At 36.7% G+C, this 13,992-nt stretch overlaps 1 protein-coding gene across 3 annotated transcripts in view; it reads right to left on the bottom strand.

Moving 5' to 3' along the window:
* Positions 1-323: 323 nt before the first annotated feature.
* Rif1 (replication timing regulatory factor 1) overlaps positions 324-13,992 on the bottom strand; it is a 67,724-nt gene continuing 54,055 nt past the window's right edge. For 2 of the 3 annotated variants that reach the window (XM_063259058.1, XM_063259059.1), the window contains exons 31-36: positions 11,153-11,299; positions 10,792-10,869; positions 10,590-10,705; positions 9,112-9,265; positions 7,144-7,246; positions 324-6,749 (exon numbers count right to left, since the gene is read on the bottom strand). In XM_063259058.1, coding sequence (XP_063115128.1) covers positions 6,535-6,749; positions 7,144-7,246; positions 9,112-9,265; positions 10,590-10,705; positions 10,792-10,869; positions 11,153-11,299 — 813 coding nt within the window. In that variant the 3' untranslated portion in view covers positions 324-6,534. The remainder of the gene's footprint in view (positions 6,750-7,143; positions 7,247-9,111; positions 9,266-10,589; positions 10,706-10,791; positions 10,870-11,152; positions 11,300-13,992) is intronic. The other variant, XM_063259060.1, reaches the window with a different exon arrangement.

Below are 13,992 nucleotides of genomic sequence, written 5' to 3'. Positions count from 1 at the left end.
TTTTTTTTCTTTTTTTTTTGTCTTTTTCATTTTTATCGGTACCAGGGATCGAACTCACGACTGCCTGCTTGCAAGGCTGGCGCTTATGCCGCTGAGCTAAATCCCCAGCCCCCTCACTTAATATAGTTAAGTCTGTAGAACTCATAAAACTAAGAAAACTGCTTTAAAATCTTAAAAGCAGGCAATAAAAAATGGTAAAAATGAGGAAAGGTTCATGACAGTGGAATAAAATGTTCACATACATTTGTATTTGGATTATGCTAGATATACAAAGAACTCAGACCAAAAGCAAAATAAATAAATAAATAAAATAAACACCAGAATTTAGATTTTAATGGTTTTATTCTTGGTAAAAAGTGCATTTTTTTAAGGGGTGAGGGGGAAGGTTACAATAACCAGTTTCAACTAACAGTCAACTCTCAATTCATGACAGGTTTTACTGTGCATCAGATTCTCAACCATCAAAACGAAACAGAAATACCAATTAAAAAAAGGTATAGCTCTACCTGCTACAAGCATTAGACAAAGTATTACATGAGTAAATAAAACTGTACCTTGTCATTTAGTGCAGTTAATTACAGATATTTTAACTTTCAACTTAATTCTCAAAGCTGAGTCTGCCAAGTGATGCCAACAAAAATACAAATGACTGGCTTGGTTCTTAGTCTTTTTCTAAGTGCACATCAGTTAGGGCTATCCACAGGAGGTGGAGTTAGACTGAAAGCAACCGGTAATTCACTGCTAGAAAAAGCAAACTTCTATAGCCTAATTTATTTCACAAGTGTTACATATCCATGCTAGATTCTTTTCCCTCAAACCAAAGTCCCTTGTTTTCATGGCAAACAGCTACTCTAAGAGTTTAGGAATAAAAAGGTATTATTTTTAAAAAGTACTAGTGCCGGGGATTTAGTTCAGCGGCATAAAGCACCTGCCTAGCAAATTCGATGTCATGAGTTTTATCCCCGGCACCAAAAACCAAAAACAAACTAAGAAAGTACTAGTACCTGCTGGTATGCCTATTTGGGTAGTAGTAAAAGACAAAAGAGAACAGGGCACGAGTGGCACATTCCTGTAATCCCAGCACACAGGAGGCTAAGGCAGGACGATTGCTCGAAGTCTGACACCAACCTGGGCTACAAAGTGAGCCCAAAGCCAGTCTGAACTGCATATAAGACCCTATCTCAAAATAAAAATTTAAAAAATGAGAATCCAGAATACAGCCAAGCCTGCAAGAAGCAAATCAACTATGTGTCAGAGATGAACAAAATAATCTTTCATAATAGGAACTGACAAATCTGAAAAGGGTCAGATAGTAAATATTTTAGTAGTTGTTGGTTATACATCTGTGTCAGACTACTCAATTTTGCCACAGAAGCAAGGAAGCAGCCAACAGTAAACAGTATGTAAATGAGTGACTAATGGTTCAAAACAATTTTACTTTTAGATACTGAAGTTGATATTTATGCATTTTCATCATTTTCAAAATAGTCTTAACTTTTCCCAATCATATAGAAAATATAAAAACTCATTTTGACTCATGGGAAGTACAAAACTGGTGGCAGATGTAGCTGTTTGGTCCTTATATAAAGACTTAGTTAAGAACGCCACCATTCAATGTCTATATTCAAAAACTGGTCCACCTTACATTCATTTTCTTTTACAAAGGTTTCATCCTATAAAAATAAAATGCTTTAAACACCCTTTAATCATTCAATTATATATATAAAAATAATTATACTATATTCCATTTTCAGTTCCCTAACACTATTTTAAAGGTAAACTTCCCACTCACATTTTTTATCCACTTAACGAAGCTGTCTTCTATTGGAGATGATTAGTTTATTGCTGGTGTATGTATGGGGCAATGCTAAACTACTTTTTAAAAAGTCACTCAAAGGGGTTATAAACAGCAATTATGGTACTGTTTGGTACAGAACAGCTCTCAGGTATGGTTAACAGCTACCTTCAGTTTGTGGACTCCTGCTCCCAACATCCAAAAGTGTAATTTCATCATTAAAATTTTGGCTCAATGTTCCTTTCCCGTCCTTCACTTTATCACTCTCTAGTGAAAAAGCTTAGCATTTTCCACAATTATAACTTGGTAAACATAACAATTGGAAAGACAGCCTTCAGTTCAATAGTCTTACTGAAGAGTAGGGGCTATAGCTTAGCATGTCATCTTTGGATTTAAAGAACAAATCAAATCATTCTTTGGAGAAAGGTTTAGTATATAAAGGGAAAAATGGTTAAAACCACATTGTAAAATTTAACGTGTATTCTAAGAACTGAATTTTCATAGTTCTTTAAGACTGCATACAGATCTTCAAGTTTGAAAGGTGAAGCTTTAAACTTGGCATAGAGTAAATATCCCATTAATTGGGCCACAAGAAACCATTAAATTAAACCATCAATAAACAAATGTTTGAGACAAGTTTTTGGTAAGTGATTAGGCTGACCTTGAACTCAATTCTACCTCAATCCCCCAAGATGTTGGTATTACAGAAATGAGCTATCATGCCTCACTTTAACCAATAAATCTTGATAAACCAGTTTCAAAGTCCTACTACACACAACTTTTGGTTAAATTTTCTGGTCTCTTGAATGGGCAGCTCTTACAAATAGTGTTGAAACACTTAAGGGAAACTCAATATCCAAGCTCAATCTATAGAAAAATTCACTTTAAGGACCAAATTATTCAACTGTATCCTTCAAATAACACCTTACAATGAAACAAATTCTTCACTAAGTAACAGAACAACAAATTAAGTTACCAGAAGTCCTCAGCATGTCAGATGAGATTTCACTACCAATACCAAACAAATCTTAAGAGATTATGCTCTTTTTAAGGTTTATTAAATAAAATGACAGCAAGATTTAGACTGACTATATTTCTGATTATTTGAAAAACTTAACTTTCCTATTAACAAAAATTGAAACCATGATCCACATATACTCATGAGAAAATGCTATCTGATCTGATATATTAATAAGGTTTTTACCAACATGAGGCTCAGGGGTACCTATTTTTTAAGAATCCTTTATTTATAGAAGCTCCGAAAGACACAAAATTCTGATCGTAACTTTCAAAAAGTTTTAGACTTTATATTGATGGCTTCAGAATCAGTTTGCATTCTCAATTCTTCAACTTCAGAAATTTATAAAAGTTTACCATTACTTTTATAATAATCTTAAGACAAATCTGCTTAGGTTAGCAAATGTTACATAAAGGCTTGGAGTCTTTTAAATCTATTACAAGTACAAATAATAGACATCAGTACTTGTAAATACTATGGGAGTCTGTTAAAAATGTGAACTCTCAGGCCCCAACTGAGATCTACTTAAGCAGAATTCACAATTTTACTTGCACCCTGTAAGTTGGAAAAGCACTATTAAAAATCTGAAGGTCAGCCTAATACGCATGTGTGTGCATGTTTTTGTATGTATGAAACAAAGGTTTTCAAGTGGCTTATGGATAAAGTGAATTATGTATTTAATAACATAGCCTTCTCCATCTACTAAATCTCAACCAACTAGCTTTTCCAACAGCAATTTTTTCTAGTATTTTCATTCCTTTAAAATCCTACTTTGATACAGATCTCTATTTTTTTCCTCCAATTTTATTTGTTGTTCTGGCAATTAATGATACTTATATAATCCTGAAAAGGTAATAGAATCTGTGGCTACCTTCAAATTATACTGAAAAAAGAATCCATGAGCAATGTCAGCTAACAATCATGCTTTTAAAATTCAGATTTCAATCCTTTATTTGACTATATTATCCCTAGAAGGATTAATGTGACCCAATCTATACTATTTGGAATTAAGAGTAAAACTCCAATGGTTTAAACTTGTTGAAATAGTCAAGTATCTTTAAATAATGGACTCAAATACTGAAAACTTAAGTCCAACAGATTTCATAGGTATTAAAAATTACACTGCATGCTATTAGATTCAAGACAAGTAATTATTAAACTGGATCTGAATGTAGTATCTGCCATGTTTTATTAATGATCAGAAAAGACCTAGGAAAAAACATCTATTTTTATTAATGAAACAATACACTGGAGCCTACCAAAAAAATATTAATGCTTTTGTTACTTCGGGGAGACATTTGCAGTGAATACTGACGTAAGGTGATTCATATATATGCTTGTCACCGCAGCAATTAAAAAGATTTAACAAGCTCACATTAGGCCTCATACAGTATTTTTAAACACAATTTCAATGAACCACAACTTAACTAGTATTAGCACTTACATGGTAATCATTTTAGCCACATTTTCCGCTGTATTCTAGTTTCCCAAGAGCTTCATCCCACCAACACATGAGAACAGTTCACACCAACCTTATGGCATGCAATCGTGAAATAAACTGATTCTTATCTCTGAACTGTACCTGCATTAAACTATGCAGCTATTCCTTCTCCAAACATACCCTTTCCTACCCATACTCATCCTGTTCACTACAAATTCATGCCTCTTCAGTATTAAATATGACAGAAAAATCCCAGTACTTGGGAAGCTGAGGTCGGAGGGTTCACTGTAAGTTCAAGGCCAGCCTGGGCTACACAGTGAGTTCAAGGCTAGCCTGAATATACAGAAAGATCCTGTCTCTGGATGGATGGATGGATGGATGGATGGAAGAAAGGAAGGAAGGAAGGAAGAAAAGAAGGTAGGTAGGTTCTTAAGAGAAGGAGTGGACTTTGTTAAAGGTCCTAAGATATTAAAGGATTACAGATATATAATATCAATGTAAACCACAACTGTGTTTCACTTTTTTAAAATTGAGTTTTTTTTTAAATCAAGCTACAATTCTTAATTCAACAACCCCAGAATTTTTAAAAATCACTGTTTACATGTATCACACACACGTGATATATGGGTGTATATTTCAAACCAAAAATGTATTAACAATATTTTTGATTTTGAAAAAGATCAATTTTTACAGGGACTGGTTGAAGGTCCCTAATGGAAAGGGAGACCTTAAAGTAGACAAAAGGTTAAAGATCCTATGACTTGATGCACTTCTGACTTGATCAGACAAGTGAGATAAATTCTAGTTAAACACACACACACATACACATACATACACCCACACCCGCACCCACAAATAAGCTGGACAAGGTGGCATATACCTGTATCAGGGTGCTCAGCAGAGACTGAGGTTAGAGGATCTCAAATTCAAGACTAGCCTGGGCGACATAGCTCCGTGTCTGCCTGGACTATATACAGCAAGTCCCTGTCTCTGTCTCATGCACACAAAGACATAACATACATGGGAAACCAGGCACTAACACTACTTGGTGAAATTTACAAATGTTTTAATTACACGCTCTATTTTGAAACTTGGCAAAACATACATACACATATAAAAAGAGCAGTTTCAAACTCTATCCAAGTTTACTTTTAGGTATAGGTGGAAAAAGCAGGTTATCTCTAGACTTCTTACAGTCCAACTTGCAATGAAAAAATATTCAAACTAACTCTTCATTAAGAAGAAATGTTAATGAGACACACTTTCTAGTGGCTGGTATCTTCTTCCAAACCAAAAGAAAAAGGACATGAATAGCAAAGTTGTCATGTAACATTTTCTCATTTCAATAAATTTTACTTTTTGGACACTTTAGAAAATAAACCCATGTTTTAACCAACACTATTAACTAAGTACAAAAACTATGTGCTGTTTTATTTGTAGATACAGAATACTACAAGTATTTGCAGCAAGCCCATGAAGTATTTCTACTGCCTATATTGATAATTCAGTATTAAATATATACAAATATTTCAATTAAACAAAACTGTATTCACAACTGAAAAAAAATCAATGAAGGCTGAGATTTATAAATTAAATGCCATCTATACATAATGTACAGTCATACATTGAGAAATGAATACTGTTATCTCTAGAGTAAATTTTCATAGGCAAATGCTGCTGCCCAAATTGGTAATGCAAAGGAATGGGATTTTAGTACATTCTGCATCAATATTTTAACCTAGGAAGTTGAAACTTGGTATTTTTTCTTCTTCTAAACTGTCTAAAGTGACATCTATGTGGGAGGGAGGTGAAGGCCCCCTCTTTTTTTTTACATCTCATTTGAAGTGTTTTACTAGGAAACCATTTCCCAAACCTCTGGTAAAAACAAAACCCAAGTATAAACATGTTTATCAGTTCAGCAAAATTCAAATAAAAAAATTTCAATTTCACCTATTTTTCATTACACAGATCACCAAAATAAGCAAGAGTCGAAAGTACAAAATAAAATGTAGCTTGTTTCTATTCTTGCTTTCAATTTCAGTGAAATATTTACTTTTCATGAAAAACTACACATAGCCAAGAAAATGTGGTGGAGAAAAAAAAACTTACCTAATGAAATTAAAAACTGCACTTACACAATAAAATCACTGTCTTTCATGGTGTTAGATGTTACTAACTTTGCAAACACTTTCCTCTTTTAAATTCTGCAATATGCCAGAACATGTTTATCAATCAGGAAATATGGTGATGTTTTAAAATCTTCAATTTTCTCTTAAGATACTAACTAGAATTTTCATGGGCTGGTGATCTCCAACGTGACTGCAGATTTTTTATTATAGAGTTCGCCATAGAACCAAGTTTCTCGTGCATTTCAAATAGCTGACTTCCTGAATAGTTATGGAGATCCTCAGAATCCAACTGAAGCGCAAGAGCACTAATTTGTGCCACAAGATTTTTCGATAATGGAGTTTCTAAAGCAGCAGGATCGATCAAATCTAAGAAAAAAAAGGATATTAAACTGTACAGGTTAAAAGTTAACATGCATGTATCTCCTATCAAATTATAAGTTTAAATGTCTAAGGAAGCAGACTGGGATACAACTGGTTTTCAAGGAAATGACATGGTAGGAAAAAAAAATCAGAGCTCCTGTTAGTAAAGAAATGCCTTTTTTTAAATTAATAGAGCTCTAACAGAATGTACATTCTATATTTATTAGACACCCTGAAGAACTGGAAGTTAGGATTAAATTGTTATTTTTTCATATATTTCATATTAAGCACCAATGAACTTACTGAATTCATATAGCCTGGCCAAATTAAAAGCATAACAAATTATTTTTCAAGTTAGTTGATTCTCTAAATAAAATTATCTCATTTTAATAAACTGTACCTGAGGCAAGTCTTTCTTCGTCAGCTGATTTATTTTCTATTCCATTTAGTGTTTTCTCAGAAATATCAAAAACCGGAATTTCTTCAAGTCCATGAGATTTCATCTTGATTATACATTTACAACAGCAAAAAAACAAAAACACAAAACTACAAGTCAAAAATTACTTTTTCCTTCGTTTTTCTGCAGAACTGGTGATTAAATTCAGGGACTCTGCACCAAGTTATACAACACCAGCTCTTTTTTACTCTGAGACAGATTCTTGCTAGACGGTTAAGTGGTGTACTTGAGGCTTAAATTTCTGATCCTCTTGCATAACAGATTATAGGGTTACATACCTATTTAACACTAGTCATACTACAAATGTTGGAAACGCATGTAATATTTGGAGCATATGTTATAAAACCTGTAACATTAACCCAGTTAATACTGCTATGAACAGGTGTAAAAAATAAAAAACAAGGGGTATGGTAGCACATCAGTAATCCCAGGACACAGGAAGCTGAGATGGGACAATTACTGCACCAGCCTCGCCACAAAGTGAGTTCAATGCCACAATGACTCAAAAAAAAAAAAAAAAAAAAAAGTGGTGGGTGTAGTGCTGCATGCCTATAAGCCCAGCACTTTGGATGCTGAGACAGGAGGATTACTGTGAATTTGAGCCCAGCCTGAACTAGTGAGAGCCTGTGTCCACACACACACACACAGGATTACACAGAATTTCCTCAAAGGGAGGGTTGGGAATTTATATTTCATAATGGATTTAAATTAGATCATGTGATTGGTGGTATAAATCTATGAGTATACTAAATGATTTAATTATATACTCTATGAATTCATTTTATGGTATATTATACTGCTGCTCATTAATTACATACAATTTTCCAGTGCCCATGCATGTGAAATGAGAAAATATTTGAGAAACCCAATCTATACCTAGTACAGTCTGAGTATTTTACTCTTTTGTTCCGTTTTTTCTCGGTGGAACTGGGAATTGAATCCAGGGCCTTCGATTCCTAGCTCTTATTTTCAGACAGGAATCTTGCTTGCTAACTTGTTCAGGCTAGGCTTGAACTTGTGAGATCCTCTTAGCCTTCTAGAATGCTAGGATTACAGGAATGTGCAAACAGGGCTAGCTCTTTTTGTTGTTATTGATAAAGCAGTAGGTCAGCAAATGTTTTTGAGGATGACAAACAATACAAATCAATGATTTTTAAGAATACAAAATCGATCAGTAGCTGGTAAACGCCTTAAGCAAATCTAACTTCTTTCCTTTTTAAAAATCCATTTTACTTTAAAGAGAGAAAAAAATCTCATTTAGAACACCAGTATTCACTCTTAACATACTCTTATTTTTTTCATTTATCGACAAATTCTAATAGTGTCAATGGATGGATCTCTGAATGGGTTTTTAGGAAATCTGTAAATCCCGAACCTGTATATAAAATTTTCTGCATACATTTTCATGGGGGTAAGAATCTTAGCTTTCATTAGACTCATATGTTTATGTACAAAATGTTGATAAGAAGTAAAAGAACTTAAATCCAAATGTGCAAGATAACAAAATCAAAACATTAGGTGGACCTGATAATACATGCCTGCACTTTGGGAAGCCATGGTACAGGGATAAACAATTCATCCCAGCCTGGGATGGGATGAGACCCTGCCTGTCTCAAAATTAAAAATATAAAAAAGGGCTGGTGATATGAAAGCCTGCAAAGGCCCTGGGTTCAACCACCAACCCCGTACTCCTCCCCTATCCAAATGTGGCATACTCAAAAAATAAACCCAAGGGATACAATCTACAAACAGTACAAAACAAAGGAATAACTTTACTATGGGAATAAAAAGTGCTCTTGATGGGAGTGGAAGGACCAAAAACATGACTATATGACAGTTTACAGTCATCTGTAACTGCATTGTTAGATCAATTGTTAACATGTAATTTGTAAATACCATCTAAGTTTTTACCTGCTGTTCATGATATATTCTGAGAGCTTTTTTTACATTCGATACTTTTGGAGAACGAATAGGAAGAGCTTTTATTTCTGATGCTGTAAGAGTACTCAAATCCCCAATAGTTTTTATATTCTTCGCTCTGATGAGTTGTCCTAGACCTCTTGCCCTGAAAAGTATTAAGAGTAAAAATGTATCTGGTTTTTATATGGTATTTTTCATGACTTATTCAGCTGAATTTCCCCACTTAAACACAACTAAATATAGTGGTGCATACCTATAATCAAGGCACTCGGACTTTAAGGCAAAAGGATCACTGTAGGTCATAGGGCAGCCTGTGCTACACTGAATTCAAAGCCAACCTGGCCTACAGAGGGAGATCTTTGTCAAAACAAAACAATAACAATGATACTCATTCATAACTGCATTTATTATTTAATCCACAATATTATTTAGATACTGACTCGTAACTTCATTTGTTATTTGGCTGACAGTGAGGCAGGCATATATGTCTAATTTAAAATAAAATTTTAATCTCATACTTAATGTCTGGCTTAAGCAATTATACTAGAAACAATCCCACTGCACGCATTTGTCACTCTTTATGTACTTTTTAGGCTTTTTTTAAAAACAAACTCTAACTATAGTTCAGCTTGATCCTGAACACTATAGTCAGGCTAGCCTCAAACTTATGACAATCTTTCTGTCTCAGCCTCCCGAGTGCTGGTTTACAAGCATACAGCACCACTCCCAGCCATCAAGTCTCTAATAAAGACGAATTTTTAAGATTTCCTTAAGTATATATAAATACACATTAAATGTTATCATACATACAGATGGGTAGTTACCATTGTTAGGTTTATCTATGGTTGGGACATATTACTGTTAAGTCTCCTAATCTAGAACGTTTTCAATGTACCATGCCTTTAGCTATTATGCATCAGACATGGACTTCATGTATGTCTGACACATATAATTTACTGAAGAACAGCTCATGTCCTACTGATGAATATACCATAATAGGGCAGGTTAATAATTCAATTAAAGAGAAATTATCTTGAAATACCTAAAAACCAATTCTTTTAATCAAGATATGGCAATCCAGAACTGCTTACCCACAGGCATTTAACTTTCTTAGACACTAGGGAAACAAACTTTTAGTTTAAAAAAATAAAAATTTTAAAACCTCACAAGGTTTATCTAACTGAACTTCATGATTAGCATACATGACAACTTACTGGCTTTTTAAACTATATTGTTAGATTGCTTAGCTGTGAGTTTAACTGAGATTTTGGTAGTTAATTCACTTGGGAAAGGAAAAGTAATATTCACATTCCTCAAGGAATGCTGCTCATGGCCTTTCAAGCTACATTTTTCTGAAATACAGTATGTGCAGGAAAAGTACATGTCAATCAATTCGAAATACAACTTTGATCATTCAAACTTTCTTAAGTGACATTTTATATAAAACAGAAGCCTAAATAACCACTTACCACATGTTAGAGGTAATCTGAGGTAAAATTATGTCAACTGGTGCTGCACAATTCATCAAAGGTGGGTAAACACTTTCTGTGAGGCATGATATGGACTCTTTGGCCATTTCTGTAATCTTAGAATAAATTTCAAAAGCTGTTAAGAGGTCACCTGACTAAACATAAAAGTATAAAGAGACATGAAAACTAAAGCACTTCTTACTAAACACTTCTTTGAGCTCTTAAATTTACAGTTACGTGATCCTGGAGACAGAAATCCTTTGGCTGAAGTGGTATTATGCTAGACAGAAAGGAGAAAGAAAAAAAACTCAGAACCCTAGACAACTGTAAATTTACAATTTGATTTTTGTAACTTACACTGTAATTATGTTTCTTAACTTTAGAAAACATCAAACAATGAAGTGCCTGATCAATTACTTGCTAGACTATCATATCTCTTACCATCTCCTTCATGTCTGTTTACCACAAAGCACAGAAATATGGCTAAACCAAAGGTTTATTTCTTCAACAGCTAGCCTAAAGACAAGTTATACACATACAGTATTTTTAAGCCCACAGCTTACCTTTGTCTGTGAAGTAGGTGAAGTTTTAACGTTTCTTATTATAGGTGAACTATTTGAAGAATGAGACCTAACAAGAGGGCATCGCCTATCAATGTCGTCTGCCAACCCTGCTCGGTATATTGGATCCGCAAAGGAGACACGGCGAACCTAAAAACACAGGTTTTTATAACTTTAAAAGTTTTTAAAGATGATACCACCAATTCTCATTATGAAGTGCTCAAAAGTAGAATGTAAGACTAGAAGTTTAATTTCTTTCACTAAAAGCTCACTGCACATAATTGTTCTCCCAGTAACTGCTTTCACATTTTCTCAACACTACAGTCACATTCTAATTAGCTATGTTCAAAACCATTTCTGTATAGTTTAGATTATGAAACAGGTACTGCTGCAGTCATTTAAATGGAAGTAATGCCACAGATCAGTTAAAACTGTATAATCCATAATAACCTTTTAGGCTTAGTAAACTAAAGAAAATAGAGGTTAAAAAAAATAACTGGCTTCTGGAACCTCTTATCCATATCTGATCTAAACTCTCTTAAGAGTTCCAATGCAATTAAGCAGCAATTTTTACCTTTTAGCCCCATTTATGGTTAATTTGTGTTCTCGTAATCACTGACAGTATGTTCATATATAAAGCTACTTGATATAAATATACAACTTGATATAAATGTCCTCTAGTCTTTCATTCCAAGTTCTAAAAAGTTCATCACTAACCTTGGGCCACCAAGCAATAAAAAACCCAAATAACAAAGAACGATTAAGTCCTTATAAAAGACTCAATTCCCGATTTCTCAGATTATCTTGAAAAAATGGTATTTTTTTGGGGACATGTGGTCTCACTATGTATATCAGGCTGGCCTTGAACTCATGACGATCCAACTGCCTCAGCCTCCAGGGCGCCGCCACACCCAGATGAAAATTTTTGATGTAGCAGAGATTAAGAAGTACAGCTGGATATGGGGATCATGGTTTGTGCCTGTAATCCCAGCCTTCAAGAAGTCTGAGGCAGGACTACCATGAGCTTGAGCACAGCCTGGGCCACTGAGTGGACCTGATAAGACTACAGAAAGGAAAGATCAAAGTAATGTAGTTATATATACATACAAAAAGAATATACAAGGACATACAAGAATACACAAGGGCCAGAAGCTAAACAGATATTCTAAGGAGGAGATAGCACAGGAGATAAAAATATAAACAAAAATGTTCTAAACAAGGATGACAGCTCTCCTTAATACAATGTTTTCACAGTAACAGGTGCTATGATGTTGGGAGCCGCCGACACCGGTCGCCTTACTTGGCGGAAGTAGGGCCTGTGGGTGGGAGCGGGGCCTGAGCTAGATTGCCCCTCCCATCGAGTGAGTCAAGTTGGCGCCTGCTTCCTGCCCCCTGATTGTGCTGGCGACTTAAACAACCCGCTCTGTAAGATAGTCTGCCTAGCAACAACTGATGTTAGCCAATCAGCCCGCATCGCGCGCTTTGAACTGATTGGCCACTGTCACCCTATAAAAGTGAATGCCTCTCCCGCCACGAGACAGGAAGCACAGAGAAAGCACAGAGAGAGATAGAAAAAGTCCACCGGCGAGAAAGGGCTGGTGGCAGAGTGGAGGCCTCGCGGGGCCCACGCGGAGATAAATAAAGGCAAGGTTGCACACCGCCAGACTTTGTCGTGTGTCTTTCCTGCCGGCCGGGAGCGACCCCGACATTTGGTGGCCCGTACGGGGACTGATCAACCCCGAGACACGGCGGTGGTGTGCAACGCTCCAGCGTGGTGCTGCCGGACAGGTGAGTTGGGGATAAGCCTGGGCTCTGGGTGGCGCGCACCTACAGGGCTTTTAGACTCCCCTCAGGCTCACGCGTAGGTGACGGGTTCTTTAAGTCACACGCGGTGAGTAACAGCCCTTAGAGGTTAAAAATGGGTAATTTACCGAGCGCAGAGGCGCGGCCCTTGGTAAAGGCCCTTAGGAAGCTTTTAAAAGCTAGAGACCTCAGGGTAGGTCAAAAAACACTAAAACTATTCATAGCAGAGGTAGATAGGGTGGCTCCCTGGTTTTTACCCACAGGGCATTTAAACCTGCCGTCATGGGACAAGTTAGGCGGGGACCTCGCCTCGGCGGAATTGGGAGGCGATATTTCGCCGGCTATTCGCCCCCTGTGGGAAATGATACATGCGTGCCTTGACTCCTATGCCGAGTTGCGCCGCGAATTGTGTGCGTGCGCCGCTCGAAAAAAGCAGAGAGAGGAAAAAGGGCCCCCGAGCGCTCTCTGGCGGGGAGGAGATAGAGAGCCATCCGCTCCGCCCTGGAGCTCTTCTCCAAAAGTGGCTCCCCGCCGAGAGGCCGCTACAGGGAACCCTCCCTTCTCTCAGCCGGCACAGGAAGTGACGCCCCGTTCCACTCTGTCGCGACCGCCGTCCTATGACGTTGCGCTGCGGGGCGGACGGTATTTTCATGGGCGGCTACTCTGCCGAGCAGGCTGAGAAAAACGCCGGTCGAGGAAACGGGGGCTGGGGATTTAGCTCAGCGGCATAAGCGCCTGCCTTGTAAGCAGGCAATCGCGAGTTCGATCCCTGGCACCGATAAAAAAAAAAAAAAAAAAAAACGAAAAAGACCAAAAATAAAAAAAAATAAAAAATAAAAAATAAAAAACAAAAAGGGGGAGTAAGCCAAGGCCTGCCTCCAAAGGCGCGGTTATCTATGGCATGACAATGGATGGGCCCGGATCCGGTGGTTAGCTGGAACCGAGGCGCGGTGTTTTTCTGCAGGAATCGGGACGAGAACCACTGTGGGTCCCAGAGAGGTTGCGACAAGTCCCTCGACTGAAGATCAGGCCTGTTCCAC

Source organism: Cavia porcellus, unplaced genomic scaffold (genome assembly GCF_034190915.1).
Source record: "Cavia porcellus strain 051 isolate PalLab524CR breed Dunkin Hartley unplaced genomic scaffold, mCavPor4.1 scaffold_12, whole genome shotgun sequence".
Classification (NCBI taxonomy): domain Eukaryota; kingdom Metazoa; phylum Chordata; class Mammalia; order Rodentia; family Caviidae; genus Cavia; species Cavia porcellus.
This window is presented reverse-complemented; position numbering and strand designations above follow the sequence as displayed.